At 43.2% G+C, this 18,865-nt stretch overlaps 1 protein-coding gene and 1 long non-coding RNA gene across 3 annotated transcripts; one reads left to right on the plus strand and one right to left on the minus strand.

Moving 5' to 3' along the window:
* Positions 1-2,666: 2,666 nt before the first annotated feature.
* Positions 2,667-12,805, plus strand: RAB39A (RAB39A, member RAS oncogene family). Its single transcript, XM_052671224.1, has 2 exons — positions 2,667-3,005; positions 9,618-12,805. The coding sequence occupies exons 1-2, from the start codon at positions 2,683-2,685 to the stop codon at positions 10,042-10,044; spliced, it is 750 nt and encodes a 249-aa protein (XP_052527184.1). The 5' UTR covers positions 2,667-2,682; the 3' UTR covers positions 10,045-12,805.
* On the minus strand, positions 8,105-17,838 carry LOC128074902 (uncharacterized). 2 transcript variants are annotated; one of them, XR_008203500.1, is made up of 2 exons: positions 17,750-17,838; positions 8,105-9,711 (listed from the first exon to the last, which is right to left on the minus strand). It is a non-coding gene; the product is annotated as an uncharacterized LOC128074902 (long non-coding RNA). The 2 variants fall into 2 exon arrangements; XR_008203501.1 differs by lacking the exon at positions 17,750-17,838 and adding an exon at positions 17,655-17,746.
* Positions 17,839-18,865: the final 1,027 nt, after the last annotated feature.

Below are 18,865 nucleotides of genomic sequence, written 5' to 3' on the forward strand. Positions count from 1 at the left end.
TGTCTCCCAAAGTCTCTGTATGACATGCGCCTGTTGTTCAGCAGTGTCCTGACCTCTGTAATCCATGATGACCTGCCCACATCAAAGAAAGTTAGGAAGTCCACGTAAAGTCAGTAAAGGTGAAAAGAAGCCAATAACTTATAGGCTGCAGGGTTCTCAGTTATACTTTCATGCAGCCACCTATCTAATAATGCAGTAGATTTAGAGGTAGGTGTTTTTATTATTATTTCCCAGAATTTAGGTCTGATTCACCTTGGGAAGATCAGACTCAAGCTGTCAATGCCATAATGGTGGAAATCGAAAGAAGGTCAGGCTCAAGTTGCTGCTTTAACCTCTCTGCTTTAGCTGTTTCAGCTCCTCAAATCAAAACAATTTCTATCTCTTTTTTCAGCTGCTGGTCAGAGATCTCTGTGACAGGCTGTATGCAGTCAGCACCTCTGCATTCTGTCAAACTAACAAAAACTGCATGATTTGGAGATAAAATTCACCCACTTTGTCCACTCCATATCAAACATAACACAGGTTTCTTAGGTAGCATTTCACATCTGGCGTTCAAAAGGTCCCAGATGAAGATATAAGATTGTGGTTTGGATATATGTGAATTTCTATCCTCCTACAGCTGGTTTATAGCTGGACCTTGGAAGCCTGCAAATAGAAACACATTTAGCTCAACTGTAGGCAAGCTGACTTTTTCCATATGTAGGAATGAAGCGAGCTCTGTAACTCATGGGTGTGAGGCTCTTCCAGTCTTGTCTGCAGAGGACAACAACCTGTTGTGCCTCCTCACCAGGACGTGCAGTCTGAGCCTCAAGGCCTGGTGGTGTCAGCTGGAATGTGATCCAGGCGGGGCCCAGGTGCTACACAATGGGAATCATGCTGCTGATAGCACATACCTCATGCCTCTCTTTCACAAGCAAATAGTTCTTGCATCCAAGTGCCACTTCTGCCAAAACACATAGAAAGGATTGCTAGGAATGTCCTGTAAACACATCACACCTTAACCTGCAATTCCAGGTATAATTTCACCACGCTGAAGTTCACTGATATAGGTTAGCAAAGCTTTATTTTAAGTGTTACTCAAACGGAGCAACTCTGCTAGCACAAGCCACGTTCAATTTATTTTTCACATGAGTAGCTGATGGAAGTAGAGGGCAGAAATGTGAAGGATTCAAGCACATGTGGGCACACAGACCCACAGGTGCACATGGGCACACAGGCTCAGGAGTCCCGGGGATGAGCCGGCCGGCCCCGAAGGTCTTCAGAGATACGGGGTTCTGGAGCAGGCAGTATCCACGACTTCAGCTCAGAGAGCACAGAGAGATAAACCCGGCTAGCATCACCTTTTTATTAGCTGGGTTGTGTGTTGGAGTGTCCCAGTGCTGGCTGCACTGCACACCCATGTCAGCTCAGTTTGGAGCTGTAGACCCTGATATGACTGCTACATGCAAAGCTCTCTTCTGACGTGAGACCTGCCCAAGGGCCACTCCTCCACACCGTGGAGCTGCACAGAACACCTAAGCCTGCGTCATGTTGTCCTTATGTAGTCCAACACTTGCCACTGCTTAACGCATCATAGTAACAAACCAGGGTACAAGAAACCTGTCCCATGGAGTTGCAAGAGAAGCATAGGTTCAAATACACCCTCACCCACCAAGAACAGTTATTGTGACAGCTGCATCTGTGACTGAAATAACAGGAAAACAGCCAGCTGCATGAAATAAACCACTGCCCATCTGTTCTGCCTGCCTTTGCCTGAACAAAGTGCCCATCGCTAGCTGCTTGCTTGCTGCTGTTCTGGGCTCCCTGAACATGTCCTGAAGCCTCCCCTCAGCCTGCTGTGCTCCGGGCTGCGCACACCCAAGGCACCCCCAGCAACACCTCGTTGATGTCTGCTGTCCCGTGCGGTCCCGAGGCATTAGCAGAAGTAAGAGAGAAGACACTCAGCACATTCATCACAACATGGTGCTGAGCCGAAGTTCCCGGAGGCAAAGGAATTTCCCAGGTGGGCACCTACACCGCGGTACGGCTCTGCCACAAGGTGCAGGCGCTTCACAGCGGCCCGCTAAGCGCAGTTTGCTGCACGTCCCTCTCGTCTCCCGCGACCATCATTTCTCAGGCCAGTTAGCAGCTCTCTCGCGGACGTCCTGCCCGCTGACTCTCCGTCTCCCTGTCCCTCCCCCCGAGCCCACTCTCCCTCCTCCCCTTCCTCCTTCTTCCGCATCCCCTGGCCGGCTCCCAGCCGGCCGCCCCTCCTTTCCCCCGCGCCCACACGATCCCGTTTCCCACCCCGTCCTCCAGACCTGCAGCCCACCGACCCCTCCCACGTCATCCGCGGTCGGAGCGGCTCGCCGCCTCCCTCGGCTCCCGCGCGGCTGGGCGGGCCCGGCGGGCGGCAACACCCCGCTGCTGGGAGGCCCCGGCGGGCGGCCCGGCTCCGCCGCCGCAGCAGCGCGGCCGGCTGAGGGCGGGCCCGGCGCGGCGGCGCGGTGCTGAAGGGACAGCGCCCGCGGGGGCCGCCGCCCTCCCGCCCCGCCCCGCCCCGCCCCGCCCGGCCGAGCGCGGGCGGCCGTCGGGAGCCCCGGGAGCGGGGCGGGGGGACGCGGCCTCCGCCCGCCCGTCTCGGAACTCCCCCGGTCCTTCCGCCTGCCCCCGGCCGGGCCCCGCGCGCCCTCCGCCGCGCCCATGCCGGGCGTTGGGGCGATCGGAGCGCGGTGCAGGCACCGGCCGCGGAGGAGCCCCCGCGAGAAGCCCGAGGCCAAGCCGGGCGAGGCCGGGGCCGCCATGGACGCGGCGATTTGGATCTACCAGTTCCGGCTGATCGTGCTGGGCGACTCCACCGTGGGCAAGTCGTGCCTCCTGCACCGCTTCACCGAGGGCCGCTTCCCCGGGCCGCTGCACTCTGACCCCACCGTGGGGGTAGACTTCTTCTCTCGGCTGGTGGAGATCGAGCCTGGCAAGAGGGTCAAGCTGCAGCTCTGGGATACGGCGGGGCAGGAGCGCTTCAGGTAGGGGATCCCGCCGTCGCCGGCCGCCGGCCTCCGGCACGCCCAGCGCCGCAGCCCCTGGCCCCGGCGCCGTACTCCCGTCCCTCCACACTGCCCCGGATGCATTGCCGTTCCCCTGGCCCCTTTCACTCCCCGCCTCTCGGCTGCTGTACCCCAAAGATCCCTGTCTGCCGCCCTCCTGTGTCCCCACCCTGCTGCCCGTCACTCCCACCCCACTGCAAACCGTCATTCTCACCCCAGTGCCCACCATCACCTTCACCCCATTGCCCACTGTCACTCCCACTCCACTGCCCACTATCACTTTCACGACACTGCCCACCATCGTTTTCACCCCACCACCTACTTCTACCCTCACCCTATTGCTTATTGCTCTCATCCTACTGCCCATTGATTCTCTTCTTAGCTTCCTCCTTCTGCAACCTTCCCCTTCTCAGCTGTTCTTTCCCTCACAGTTCACTCTACTAGGTTTGCCCTAAAGTCCTGAACCTAGCACAGCAAACCCTCCCCAGCATCTTTTCCTTCTTCCAGCTAGTGATCCCCACTTTCCTCTCCATTTCTTACATTGTCATCAGAACTCACCCTCCCTACTGCATTTCTGCTCCTTCCCATGCAAACTGGAGAGGCCAGGCCACCTTCCTGCTTTGCTCCTTCTGCAGCACCGCAGCACTGTGAGCACCAGTGCAGCCCTGGCACTGCCGAAGCCACGGGGCAGCAAGGGACAGTCCCCTCCCAGGGTTTCTTCTGCCTTCTGTACCTGCCTGGCACAGATGGCTGCTAGGAGCCTTCACTGATGCTCTGGTCATTTTCATTGTAGCTGAAATGCTGCACTGAGAGCCAAATCCTTTTTTTTTTTTTTTTTCTCCTCTCTGTCAAAAACAGGCAGTAATTTTTACATGGATTTTAGTTTGGATCTAGGGTTCAGTAGATGTGATTTCAAGCTAGAAGATAGTCCAACTATCCTGATACATGCTTAACCCACACTCTTGTTATGGGGTTTAGCAATAGGATTGGAACGGGTCTCTCGCTGATGAGAACAGAGCCCTTTCTGTTCTCTGTCTTCCTCTGCAACAGTTGTGCAGATGCTGGCGCTCCGGTGGAGGTGGGATTTCAGCCTCTTGCCAGGGGATGCAAACCCTTTTGTTCAAGCACTACAGTGAAACAAAAAAACTTTCTCAGGCAGGCATGAGTCACGGGCTTAAACGTCTCTGGGTGGGCAGGACTCTGAAGGGTCAGTAAAGAAATGACGGTGATTATGGCAAGCTCTTAGCATTTTTCATCCTCAGTGCTTTCCAGCAAAGAACGTGAAATACTTGTAAACAAGTGACTAAGGAAGTGTAATCTCTTCATTTTGAATTTGCTGACAAATAGCCGGGATGGCCAATGACAAGGCACTTGGCTGAAAAGAATGCCAATACGGGGTTTAGCATACATTTTAACTCAGATGATAGCCACTGTGAATGCTCAGGGGATATGCAGTGATGAGTCATGCACTCAGCTGCTTTAACATCTACCTCTGGTGTACATCTGTGTTTTTTTAATACCTAGCAGTTACAAACTGGAGAGAGCAGTTTTAAACATCTGTGTTTGTTTTTCTGCTAGGAGCTTCTTGTCAGTTGTTGTAGCAAATGCCATAGCATTTATTGTGAAGTCTGTTTTATGCTTGCTCAAGAAAACTATAAATATTTTACTAAATTATACACTACAGGTTAAAAACTTGCATATTCTGTTCTCTGCTGATGGAGAAGAGTGCAGATCACAAGCAAGGATTGTCTTGGGGAAGAACTAATTATTCTGAGAAGTAACCTAATTCTGTGGAATGCGAAGCAGCCTGCAGTTCAGATTCCCAGTTCTGCTCTGGTTCACTTGTGCTGGTACTTCAGATGGGGGAAAACCTGTCTGAAAAGCCCCTGGGGAATTCCCTGTGTGCAGTGCAAAAAGCTGGCTGTGTAACAGTGCCCACCTCTTGGGACATCGGATGCCCAGAGACAAGTGAGAGGGGACACACCTGCCATCACACCCTCCTGAAATACAACACTTATTTTCTTAGGGAAATTCTTTTGGAAAAGTTCTTACCTGCATCTAGTTAACTAATCCCACTGTATTTGAACTGGATTTCATGCATATTCTTAGAAATAATCCTTAACACACATTGTTTGCATTACTGATCACATGCAGTAATTCTTAATGCTTCCAAAAGAAGGGTAAGCAAACTGCAAATGCTGGTGTTGGACAGTTTTCCTATATTGCTCTGCCAGTGCAGTTACTTATGGCATATACTTTGATAGCAGTGAGGCATCACTAAACAGAAGCTCCCATTGTGCCAGCTGCCATACAGACAACAAGATGATCAGTGCCTCCAACAATTTACTGCAAAGCACTTGCAGACTTGGTTGGTCCTCGGGTCTGTAAGGGAGATGAAGGTAAATCAGGGATTCACCCGGTTCTTCTTAAGGTTCTTTTGAGGGAGGTTAGCCGTTATTTAGAGCAGCCCACTGCTTTGGTCAATGTGTGTCACATCTGCTTTGCTGTGATTTGTTTGGTTTTTTTTCCTGTATTTAAATGCAACACAGTTAATTTAAATAATGGAACTGAGTTTACAAGGCAGTGCTGCAAAGATTGAGAGTTTATTTCAGGAAATTGGAGACATACTACTGTGGGCATTCTTCAGTTAACTCACTTTTTAGTATACCATTATATTAACTAGAAACATTCTGTTTCTAATACATTCCTTGAAAATAAAATTATCCTTTTTCTTCTTCCTGAGGAAGCTACATGTATTTTCAAACTTACTACCATTGCAGTGTAGTCTTTAGTCCTGGAACAAAAGTAATTCAAAATTAGATAAAGCTTTTAGAAAAAGTTTGGTTCATCTGGTAAAGATCAGTAGGATCATAATGAGAAGAAACACTGTGACTGAATTAAAGTCATCCTAAAGTCATAGGCTGATGTGATTAATACATCTTCTCATTGATTTTCAGAAACAAAATTACTCGGTGGCCATCCATATTTAACAATGGCATGGGAGCGCTGTTCTGAGTTACAAGGGACTTTGTAACCTGTATGTTATGTACAAGGAGGGGAGAAAACAAGAATTGCCTTTTCAGTAATGCTTGTATCGATTTTTGTACCTATCAGATAAAGATGATACAATTAGTTAGGCATTTAACATGCACTGTAGCACACACCCATCATGAACAGGTCGATGCGATGCGAGGAGTGTGCAGCCACACAAATCCCCATTCAGCTCTACGGAGCAGGAAAGCTGCTTCCCTTCACTTAGTGCACAGGAAGAAGGCAGGCTCCCTTCTGAAACAATATCAGCTTGCTCCTCTGACAAAGGCACACACAGACAGGCTGGTTTGGGCACATCCATTAACTACGGCCTTGAGAAGGGAGGGTTCAGAGTCTCCCAAGACAGAGAAGCAGGGAGAAAAGGCAGCAGTGGCAAGCTCAAACAGCAGAAGAAAAACAAAGAGCTTTAGGCAGAAAGATAAGACGTGCATAAAGACAGATGCAGGGCTGGGCTGAAGGGTTCAGTATACCTTCAATCAAAGTCACAGGCAGATCTGCCAGGTTCCTAATACACAACTAGTTCTGCTTCCCACTTCCAGCCAGCATCTCCTCTGAAGGGTCTGCAGTAAGGGCCATCCTTACTTACACCGTTGCCATCTTCCCCATTTTAGAAGGAAGGCTGCTGTTTCAGCATTACTTTTTCACCCTGATCCCACCCTGTCCCTAGCTGAAGGCTTTCACTCTGCTAAAGAAAATACTCTCCTCTCCCTCTCTTCCCATGAAAATGAATTATGGTGCTGCCAGTAACACATTCCCTTCACAATGCTAGTTTTAAGATGTGTAAGTAGCTGAATCAAAATGTTCTGTACATGGGAAGAGGTTACTTCTAGAATAATTTAGGATCGGCATGGAAATAACTGGAGCAATGGAAATTTGAACATCCTTTATGTGTAAGCTGGGTAACATCAAACTTCACTTGTCACCAGCTCTTCATCCTGTCCTGAAGAACTTGGAGGACCTGGAGATCCTGAAGGACCATGAGGTTTATTCTTCTAAGAAAATGACAAGTAATGGAGTTAAAAACTTCAGCTTGCTTTTAGAATCTGATCTTTCAGCATTTACCAAAGAGTATAATGATGTCAGTGGATTCTCTGATTGTGAAAGAACAGAGAGGGCCAGTCTGGTTTTGTCTAAGGTCTGTGCTTGGTACCTTGTTTCTGATAGAGTCTTTGAATTCTCCGGAGTGCTCTACTAGACTGTACTCAATTTGAGGGATTTCCTGAGTGATGCAGTTTGTCTATTTACTAAACCCCATCAGCCTCTTGTTCAGTGCTTGTTCCATCTGCTGTGGAATACAGATAGCCTTTTTGCATTCATAACATCTTTCCCAAGCAGTTCTACAAGCCCACCAGCTGTTGCTTGGAAAGCCCTTTTTTCTGTTTGTTTATTTCTTTCAAATCTGACTCTTAGCTACATTTGGCAACCCTGGGCTTTTGTACTTGAAGCCTTAACTGTGGATATTTATCTGCTCTGTCTGGGGCACTCATGATTTTGTATACCTCTGTCACATCTCCATCAAGTTTTCTCTTTTCCAGTCTGCAGTGTTGTAGCCAAGTCAGAAATCCTTGTTTCCTGGTGTTTATGATCACTGAGATGGTGCTTATGCTGTAGGAGAAAAGTGCCTCGTTTTGAGGGTTTTTCTTTCAGTCATCAGATAAAGTTTGCTGAGGAATACCTTTTTAAAACACATCCACACAGCGACACGTGATACAACATAACTCCACATAAAAATGCTCAGTAGATAATGCGTTGCTTTTTCAGTTTTTTTTTTTTACTTCACTTACTAATTTTACTTCAACTGCTCATACATTTCTATAGCATAAATGTTATACCATGTTATATTTTTCTTTAAAATTGGTTAGGCTGCTTTCCACTGTTCCAAACCAGATCCCATTTTTGTCATGCATTTTTTCTCTAAAATCACCTGAGTTATTTGGATTTACTCATCTATGTTTGCAACTTCTCTACTGCCAAAAAAAAAAAAAACCCAAACCCACCAACAAAAAACAATTAAGAAAACCTGAAACTGATCTTTGTGGTATCTTTATTCAATACTTCACAAAATACAACACCCTTTATTTATGGTCACTTTTCATATCCAGGCTGTTGGAATCAATCTGAGGGTAAGCTCTTGTTGTGTTCACATTCAGACTCTTTGCAGACCTGCTCCATGGACTGTTGCTGGGAATGCAGAAAAGATCTTTCTGAAATATTTGGAAAACAAACCCTCCCTATTACCTAAATAAAACAATTGCAAATGCAGTTTGCTGTGACTAAATGAAGTTATGTTGAGAAATCTAAGCCTTATCTGTGGGCTATCTGTAACGTGACTACTGCTCCTAATTATACTTCAGTGTTCAAACTGTTAGAAAACGCATGAGATGTGATTAATTGAAAATGAGAGGGAGCTCCTTTAATGGCAGGTATTTGTTGTTGTGTAGAGTTAATCCCAATTCAAAATGTTCTGGAGCTGCACTCTCTCCGTAATCATATGATAAAATGGTTCATTCTTGAATATATTATTATTTCAAAAATGACTGTCCATATAGATTTTCTGTCCCATTTCAGTTGGAAAAACGTACACATACACCTTGCTGTATGTTTATGTAACTAATGTTTGCGTCCAGTCCTAGGTAGCCAATCATGTTCTTTAAAATGTCTCTTCCTAAGGTGATTAGAGACCTAAAATCTTTTTTTTTTCTTCTTCTTTTTTTTTTTTTTTCCCTTCTAGAACATATTCAAAATCTTTTCAGAGAAAGGATCTCCTTCCAAAATTAATTCTAGTGAATGGTCTGGAACAGAGTGAGCTGAAAAGTAGAAAACATCACTACTCTTGGGAGTTTCCTGCCAAAAAAAGAGTAAATGCAATTAATAAAGAGCTTTTCAACCTTCACATGAAAGATCTGCTGGAAGCAGAATTTGTTTTGTCCATGCTGTAAAAAGTTTGTGCCCAGCTCAGCCAATTTTGTGTAGTGCTGCTGGGGAATTTCCTTTCTTAGTATGTTACCTGATGACCGCTGCAAGCACAAATAACAGGGATTACCTGTACAGTTCTTGTGGTCAAACAATTTGTCCATAAGGAATACAAAAGGATTCAGGTTTGTGGACATTAGCCTAAATATTTTATTTTGAAATAACCGATTAGAACGAAGATAAATGAATGTTTGTGTGAAACTGGATGAGTCGAAGGTTAAAGCTAACAAGCATTTGACAAAATATATATAAGTACTATTTCGTGAACACGTGCAACAGTTTGCTAACAAAGAGTGTTTTCAGAATACTCAGCATTCAAAATTGGCACCCAAAATGCTGACTTCAAGAATGTTTAGAAAATGACTTTTGCATATAAGAAAAAATGAAAAATGAGCATTTAAGTGTGGAAAAGTTAATAAATTCCAATCAATTTCAAAAACAGCAAAGATATTTCATAAACTTACAGTAGATTTAACAAAACTGCCCAGTGGAAAAGTATCCTGTTTCCAAATGAAGTGAAGATGTATTTTAATTTCCCTCTTCTGTTCCTTGTTTTTTTCTCTGCAGATCAATAACACGATCTTACTATCGCAATTCTGTCGGCGGCTTGCTGGTCTTCGACATCACCAATCGACGATCTTTTGAACATGTGAAAGACTGGCTGGAAGAAGCAAAAATGCACGTGCAGCCCTTTCAGATTGTATTTCTGTTAGTTGGACATAAATGTGACTTAGTGTCACAGCGTGAGGTTACAAGAGAAGAAGCAGAAAAACTGTCATCTGACTGTGGTATGAAATACATAGAAACCTCAGCAAAAGATGCCACAAATGTCGAAGAGTCCTTTACAATTCTGACACGAGACATCTATGAACTTGTAAAAAAAGGAGAAATCACAATACAAGATGGATGGGAAGGTGTTAAGAGTGGCTTTGTTCCAAATGTTGTACATTCATCAGAGGAAGCTGTAAAGCCCAGAAGACAGTGCATCTGCTGAATTTGTAGCATGCCAAAGAGCACATCAGGTGTTCAGAAGATGACGCCAACCTAAAGCCAGAATAATAATTCTGAAACAATATTAGATCATGACATAGCTGAATCACAGAATGGTAACTTGCTTTTGTATCCTTCCATCTAATTCATAACTTCATAGAATTTAAAATTTTTTTCTTTTAGAGAGTACAATTACTGTGTGGTCTTCAGGAAAAGAAATTATATATTGCTAAAGGAAACATTAATCCTATAGCGAGACACATTGAAAGGGCAATAATCATTAAGACAGCATCCTCTCTTGGGCTCTGTCTTTTGAGTACAGTTTAAAAACAAGCCTTGCTAGGTGAGGATGAGACCAGCTTTTTACTTTCATTCATTCTGCCTTAGTTTTGAACAGGAAAATATCACACCTTATACTTTTTTAATGCAATTCTTTACTCAAGTGCAACATTGCTTATCAACATTAAAGTTTAGTGCATTGTAGAATTTCATAAGAACAATAACTAAATAAAGCAAGTTGAAAGAATGTTCCAATAGCATGGATATGACTTTTGATATGACTATGAATACAAGCCTTACTAAAGAAAAAGAATGTTTTAGAAAAGGTGATTTATTTGTATATCGAAAAGGGGAATAGAAGCAATGAAATTTAACAATGAAATTTACTATTGCATATTTTCTGAATTTCCAATGAAACTAAACGTTTCATTGTTCACATGTGATCCAGCTGCTTTTTGAGTCCTGTACAGAACAGGTTACCCAACTACTTGAGTTCCATTTTGCAAGCCAAGTCCTCAGCTGGATGATGATCACAGCCACACCGATACCTAAAGAATTATGTTAATTTACACAAGTAAGTTCCATATTAGCTTTAAAAAATAGAACTACTTCTATCTAGAAGTAAAAATAAATGTTAAAGTGCTGCAACCCGTGGGGTTCCAGGGTCTGAATTTTAGCAGAGTAAGGATTAGTTTGGTCTCAGCCAGTAAATGTAAATAAAAGTTTTAAAGCCAAAATTGTTAGAGTGTTTGAAGAGGAAAGGATTTCTGAGTTAATACTTGGCTACAAACAGAAAGCTGGAGAAGCACTATTCTAAGAGAGCATTACACAGTAGCTTTTAATAACAATAATAATAGGAAAAATCTGTGGTCGTGTAGCATTTTGCTGAGCTTGAGGTCATCTTCCTACTACTTCTCTGAACATAACTTACAGTAGCTTTACACAAACTATGCCCTATATGTGTAGCACTTAAATACCAAATAAGTCTATGTGTTTTTTTTATCTCTAGCGCTATAATAAGATGACTTGATCTCCAGAGTTGATAAGCATCCACAGTTTATCTGGGCATACTCATAACCTCTGAACATTAAGTCAGTTATCTTCATATGAAGATATATCAGGCTACAGTTCTCTGTTTTTGACACCAGAACAAGTTTATCTAATCTTAATTTTTTCTTCAACAAACATAGAATCAGTTTTCCTTCAGATTACTTGAAGTCTTTTAGCAATCCTTTTGTAAATAGTAATGCAAATTGTTTCATTCCAGTTAATTTATTCATTTAGGGCCACTAAAATTATCAACTTCAAAAGGAACTGAAAGGTTAATTTTTCAATAGCCTGAGTCTTACTTGCACTGAGGCCCAGTTATACTGTCATAGAAGGGTACAGAGGCCTTAATATAAACAGGGATCAGCCTTAATTCATGAGCAATTAAAACAGTTAGCTAATTCTAGTCACACCATGGCACACAGCAATTGCTGTGAGTCTGATTCTCTATTAAAGTACACTTTTTAGTCATTTACAGCAGTTCCATTTTCGTTTGAGGGCGGTTCAGGCACTCTTTAAGTAAATGTAAGTGACTACAGATGCCAAAAGCGAGTGAAGAATCAGGTTGTGTGCATTTGATACTGATTACCCTATTGTACCAGACCCATGTTGTATATCTCAAAAGATTTCTTGGCTGCTTAAGCATACAGAACGGACCAGTGAATAAATCAGAGGCTTAGGAGTCAATAGACTCAAAGCCTACTTCTGGGTCACTGTGTGTTTCTGAGCAAGGCGTTTGCATTTTCTGTGCCTCATCTGTATCTCAAAAATTGAGATAATCGTTCTTCCTGGCATTCGCAAGGACCTTTGAGACCCAATCTGACTGTGTGATCTCTGGTCTGGGCTCTTTTCCGTGTGTGATATCTGTTGTAGAGTGTTTAGCACCATGGGATGTGGATACTGTTTTTTTCTGCCATACCAAAAATAATCAGAGATGAAAACAGCTATATAACTACCAGGTATTGCTGTTGTTACAAATCTACATTTCACATTACTTTCAAGTTAAAATCTTTACTTTAAACTTTTCTTCCTGAATACTCTGAGCTTTTCATTCAATGTCAAAAAATATCTGCATATGTGGGGCTGGCAGGGAAGGAACAGGGAGAAGGGGTGAGGGGAGAGGAGGTATGCACAGGGAAATAAACAGTCATCAGAACAGAGCCTTAATGATCTCAGCTGTGAATGTTGTATCTCTAGTATCACATTTATTGCAGTGGGAGTGGAATTTTAACCAGATTCAACTGTGTAAGGTGCTGGCATTGCCAGTGCAACGAGAAAAGAAATTCACTGCTTTTTAAAGTACTGTGCACATAGTGGTCTTATTTGTAATTCCTAAAAATGTGGATTAACATGTACATTCAAATGTTGTCTATCTTGATGATGTATTAAACCAATACTGCACCTTCTCACTACACACTTGCACTTAATGAAAATGTCTGATAAACAGGTTACTTGCTGAAATATGTCCTTTTGCATTCATAGGCTTTGCGATAACTATGTAAGTAACTGCTTGAATACGCTGTAGAAGAGATTATAGTTCAGTGCATTTATTTATTTTTTCCCTTAAGGAAGGAACAATATGATGCTTCCCAATAGTACCAGAATGAAATTTCCAGAAATTAAAGAAATCTCTTTTGGCAACCAAACAAAACAACAACAAAACCCTTTTACAAACTGAAGTTTGGTAAATCTAGCTAGGAAAAGGCAAAGCCTCTTAAAATAGGAATTTGTTTGTGGATTCACAGACCCAGCATATGAATAGATACACTATTTTTATCTTCTCAAATGTTTAGCTTCATTGCTTTAAGTTTGATGAAGAAGTCTTCCTCTGCTCATTTAAATACTTTACACATGAATTCTTCTGATATTTTAGCTTGCTTATAATTCTGTCCTGTGTAGAAAACATAGAATAGCTACACACTTTAAGAGTCAACCCTTTAAAGGTAAGGAAAAACATCTAGAAGTAACTTGCATTCATAGTGTTCATTTATGCCTTCATGATAGAATTTACCTACTGATTCAAGCCTACTGTGTATGATTAAATTCCTGGTGGCTTCCCTTGTGCTCATAGAAAAGAGTAGAGGCTTGATGGAGCAGCCAAGTACACAGAGTTGCTGTGCTGAGACCCCCTGTGCTACAGCCAACCTGCGCGTGGTACCCAAACTGCTTGTCTTAGAGCAAAGATGTGTGGATCCACAATGCTCACAGGCACTTCAGTCCCAGCATTTCAGCTCCCTCACTGTACATGCTTCCTTGCTCTCTCTTTACTTAACTAACATCTGGGGAAGCAATTTTCCCCTAGCTGTAGACCCAAGCAAGCAACATCATTTCCTCCAAGTCTCCAGCCTTGCTTTTCACCCTGGCACAGCCACCTCAGAAGCCTCTCTTCACACTGAAAATAAAGGAGGGCTGAGGTTCTCTGCATGGGGATGGAAGGGGGTGGACTGCCAACCACAAATGTGCTGGGCTGTTTAAGAAATAATCGCACATCAAACCACAATTGTCTATAGCTAGTGTTTGCACTGCTCATTTCTCAGAGTCCAAAGACAATCTTTTATATAAGTTATTGGAATTATAACTCTACAAGAGGAATCTGTAAAATATACAACTCTATTATTTCTAATAATATTTTGCAAATTTTAGCTGTATGCAGCACTATTTACAATGCCTGTATTTCATAGAATCATAGAATCACAGAATGGCCTGGGTTGAAAAGGACCTCAATGATCATTGAGTTTCAATCCCCTGCTATGTGCAGGGTCGCCAACCACCAGACCAGGCTGCCCAGAGCCACATCCAGCCTGGCCTTGACTGGCTCCAGGGATGGGGCATCCACAGCCTCCTGTTCCACTGCATCACCACCCTCTGTGTGAAGAACTTCCCCCTAATATCTAACCTAAACCTCTCCTGTCTCAGTTTAAAACCATTCCCCCTTGTCCTATCACTGTCCACCCTCATAAACAGCCGTTCCCCCTCCTGTTTATAAGCTCCCTTCAAGTACTGGAAGGCCACAATGAGGTCTCCCTGGAGCCTTCTCTTCTCCAAGCTAAACAAGCCCAGTTCCCTCAACCTTTCCTCACAGGAGAGGAGCTCCAGCCCTCTGATCACCTTGGTGGCCCTCCTCTGGACCCGTTCCAAAAGCTCTACATTTCTTAAGATTAATAATAATATCATTGAATGGAATTAAAACTGGAAGGACTTGATTAAAAAAAAAAAAAAAAAAATCATCTTTCTGAACTCAGAGAGAAAAATGAATATGGATGCATGTATATTTACATCCCAGCCCATTTCCAGCAGTAATTCAAGGCCTGGGTTTAGTGACAAGTTGCTTGAGGCTTTCATCTGTAAACCATCTCCCCACCTATGATGTCATTTCACTCAGCAGTATTTTCTCCTCTGTGAAGCAAATACGGGTGTGGAAAAGCTGGATTTTACTTCTGAGCATGGCAGAACTGTTTATCATGTTCCAGAGTATGTGCAGATCTTATGAAAGTAATGGGACTGAAGACATGCCAACATAGTGTAACATCAAGACTATGAGGTTGTACAGGTTTCTGGAGACAATCTGCTTTGCACAATACTTAATTGCTGGGAATGCAGCCTATGTGTAAAGAAAACTACATTGATTCTGAGATCTCAAAAATAATTTTCTAAGCAGCAATGTGGAAGAGCTGTCTGTACTCACAGAGCTCCTCTCAGCAACTCTTCTCCTTGGAGCTGTTGCTCCTACAAGCAGCCACTGGAACAGGAAATCCAGCAATCTACTGCTCCCCTGGGACCAGTCAGACACTAGGAGTGGCTGGGTGCCAGTCAGTGAAACACTGCACCCACCTGGCAGACTTCTTCCCATTCCCCTGCAGGTCTTCTTTACAGGAAAGAACACCAGAAGTTGTATTTGGCTCTAAGGTAGGACAGTCAATAGGGCGAGAACAACAACTACGATTTTTAAAGTACTGAGGTAAGTACTTTAGTGAGTACTGCTGCACTTGTAAGGGTTCTCAGTTCTGGTTTTCAATGCCAAGCAAACAGAATCATAGAATCCTCAGAGTTGCAAAGGACTTTTAAAGGCCATCTAGTCCTGCTCCCCTGCAGTGAACAGGGGCGTCTGTAGCTCAACCAGGTGCTCAGAGCCTTGAAAGTGTGTCCAGGGAACAGGCATTCTCCACCACTCTGGGCCACCTGTTCCAGTGCCTCACCACCTTCACCATGGAAGACTTTTTCCTTGTATCCAACCTAAATCTTCACTCTTTAAGTTTGAAACCATTTCCCTTTGTCCTATCACATAGTTCAGCTACTTAGTCACATTTTACATTGATTTCCTATTTGAAAATAATTACTGTTTATTATTCAGGGAAGAAAAAAAAAAAGCCTCCTCCATCCAGATCATTTCTGTCATTTCCCTTATGTCTGGTCAATGTTAAACACAATGAAACTTGCTCGTTACACCAAGGCAGAAGCTCAGAAGCCACAAATCTGTGTTCCAGTTAGTCAGACTACTGAAATAGCAACTCCATTTATTTCTCTAGCCATTTCTCAGTGGAAACAGTGTCTGCTTCCCAGAGAATCTTTAAAACGAAGGACAGACAGAGCTCACTGAGTGCTGAAACAGAGTTCAATATGTAAGCAAGTGTCAGAAAAGCACCATATGAAATAGCAACTTTTCATATTATACCCTCTTATGTACCACCACGCTTCACAAATTCTAACTCCCTGAGTACACTGAGCATAAACAGTAAAGTGTTGGATAGCATCCAATCCAATAAAAGGATAGGAGAGGAAAAAGTAGACCAGCTGTAATTCTCTGCAGCAGTGCTCTGCAGCTCTGTGCCTGGGCGTGGAGCAATGGCCACATTTTGTCTAGTGCACACTGTGTGCTTCTCCCCATCTCTTCCTCGGCAAAGCCCTCCCACAGGTTCTGCAGACAGCTGCTCTGCAGCACTCCACCTGGTCCTCGCTGGGACTCACAACAGAAAGCACAAAGGTTTCCACTGAGTAAGATGTGAAGGAACTGTTGTCTAACAGTGTATCAGAGAATAACAAACATCAGGGACAGTTATTTAATCTAAAGGACAATGTCAGCATAAGAATGAATGGTTCACTGAGAAATGCACAGGACAGGTGATTGTGGTGGTGCTGAGATGATACCAAGCTCTTAAACAATGTTAAGTTATCTCAACTCCCACAAGGCAGGCAATTTTTCCAGAACGCTACTGTAATCAGCTGAAAGGCGACACTGAAAGCCCAAATAGTAAACACCAGAAATAAAAGTGTTTCCTTTGTTGTTAAAGTAAAAACACAGAGGAAATTCCATGTGATGGTACTTCTTTTTTTCAGCTGTGGGTGCAGGTGTCTGTCTGTCCTCACCACTTTAAAAGAGCTGTCTTCAGAGACTGCCATGGCATAGGTCATGCTAAGGATCGTGATTGTCCACTGCAGCAATCAATGACATTTTCCTGCTGAAGGAAAGAATGTAAGATCTATTATCCTTACTGAGTAGACCTAGTTTGAGTGGAGATGAGAATAAAACTGACTAATCACCCATCAAATGCTTATTTCCATTGTAGACTAAGTGAAAATTAGAAGAAAATATGTTTCAGGGAATTAGATGGGAGCATAGCAGTGCGTATTTCTCTCTGATGCAGCTCAGAGTCAGCAGGTTTGCCCCTGGGCTCAATTCACTCCAAGCCATCAAGGATATTATGCAGGTTATTCATTTCACTGATCAGCCAAATCTGAGTGAGCTATCACTAGCAAATCATTCTGAACCCACAAATAGCTCTTGGATTAAATGTCATTCACTCTGTATTTTACAATCCATGCAAAGTATATAAAACTGTAGACCATTGGAGCACCATATACTAATCATAAACTAATATCTTCATTACCCTCAGAATGTAGTAATAGTCCATTTGCAGTAGAATTAAAGCAAATGAGATAGGATTATGTAACACTTTTTACTTTCAAACTGCCCCAAAGTGGCACTAAAATGCCACGATGCAAAACCATGAGGCTCAGAGATGTCTTTATTTCCCAGAAAATAATGTACAGATCTTCAGGGAAAAAAAAAATAATAAAAAAATTTAAAAATCTATCTTTATGTAAGGCATGTGAAATGAAATAATCATTATTTTTAATATCAGTTAGAAGTACTGTTCTCCTCTTGTCTCAGAGCTTCTTAGTTATCATAAAATAATAGAATGGCTGCAGTTGGAGGAGATCAGTCCCCACCCCCCTGCTATGGGCAGGGCTGTCCTGCCCAAGCTCAGGCTGCCCAGATCCCCATCCTACCTGGCACTGAGCCCCTCCAGGGATGGGTATTCACAGACTCTCTGGGCAGCTGCGCCAGTGCTTCGCTGCACTCTGAACAAAGAATTTTTTCCTACCGTCAGTCGCTGATCAAGTTGTGCAAAATCAGTTGTTCAAGTGTTGTTCAAATGTTCTTTATTCCTAGGCTGGCACCACTCACAGCTACTGCATGGGAGCGGAGCGGATCAGGGCAGAGTACAATGCTCAGTACTTGTACTTTCATCACCACTCCTTCCAGGCTGAGCGCATGAACGTTACTGCAGTGCCTGTAGGACTTCTAAGGTTGCCTGCAAGAAACAAGACCACGGAAAGTACTTAACTGCTGTAATGTCATTGTATTTTGTGCAAGTAAGTTTGCATTAAAAGTGCAAACATGGAGAAATCCATCAGGGTGGTGGATGGAAAGGGAAGTGGGAGAGGAATAGCAGGATCCTGCCCATGCCCCAGCCCCTGTCACACCACTGAGCTTTCTGGTTCCATCTAGACACCCTGCTAAGGCTTAAAGATCATATCATAGCTTATCATAGAATGGCCTGGATTGAAAAGGACCACAATGATCATCTAGTTTCAATCCCCCTGCTATGTGCAGGGTCGCCAACCACCAGACCAGGTTGCCCAGAGCCACATCCAGCCTGGCCCTGAATACCTGCAGGGATGGGGTATCCACAGCCTCCTTGGGCAACCTAAGATCTCCTTAAAGAAACAAACATGCTTTAAAAAATAAATAAACAAGGGTAAATAATATGATAAAGGACATGTTGGCCTTGTATATTTTATAACAGACAAGTACCATTATGGAATAAATCACTTTAAAACTTAATGCTATGGAACATCCCAAATTCATTCAGCTCAAACGCTGTCTAAGCAAAATTAGCAGTTATGAAATTCTAGTGATTTGCATCGTGGTTTTGTACTCTAAGCTTTGCATCAAAGAGAACCGAGAGGAAGTTCTCTACGGAGTACTATTTCTGGCAAATTTCTGTGGGCTTATTTTTTTTTTTCCTGGGTAAATGATTTAATTTCTTTTACAAAATAGTTAAAAAACATCACCAAATAGTGGCATTATTACCAAGCATGCACTTAAAAATTAAGAGAAATGATAGAAACTGAAAGGAAAACCAAATCTCACATAATTGGAAACAGTCTCATTTTAAAAAAGCTTGAGGAAAAGAAGATAAACCAGTTCATGGAGT

The sequence above is a fragment of the Tympanuchus pallidicinctus genome, unplaced genomic scaffold (assembly GCF_026119805.1).
Source record: "Tympanuchus pallidicinctus isolate F22 unplaced genomic scaffold, pur_lepc_1.0 scaffold11, whole genome shotgun sequence".
In the NCBI taxonomy this organism is placed as follows: domain Eukaryota; kingdom Metazoa; phylum Chordata; class Aves; order Galliformes; family Phasianidae; genus Tympanuchus; species Tympanuchus pallidicinctus.

What these genes read in the sequence shown, in the direction of transcription:
- RAB39A (XM_052671224.1), top strand. Translation starts at nt 2,683, where the DNA reads ATGCCGGGCGTTGGGGCGATCGGAGCGCGGTGCAGGCACCGGCCGCGG. An exon ending in GCGGGGCAGGAGCGCTTCAG is followed by an intron (nt 3,006 to 9,617) that starts GTAGGGGATCCC and finishes TTTTCTCTGCAG; the next exon opens with ATCAATAACACGATCTTACT.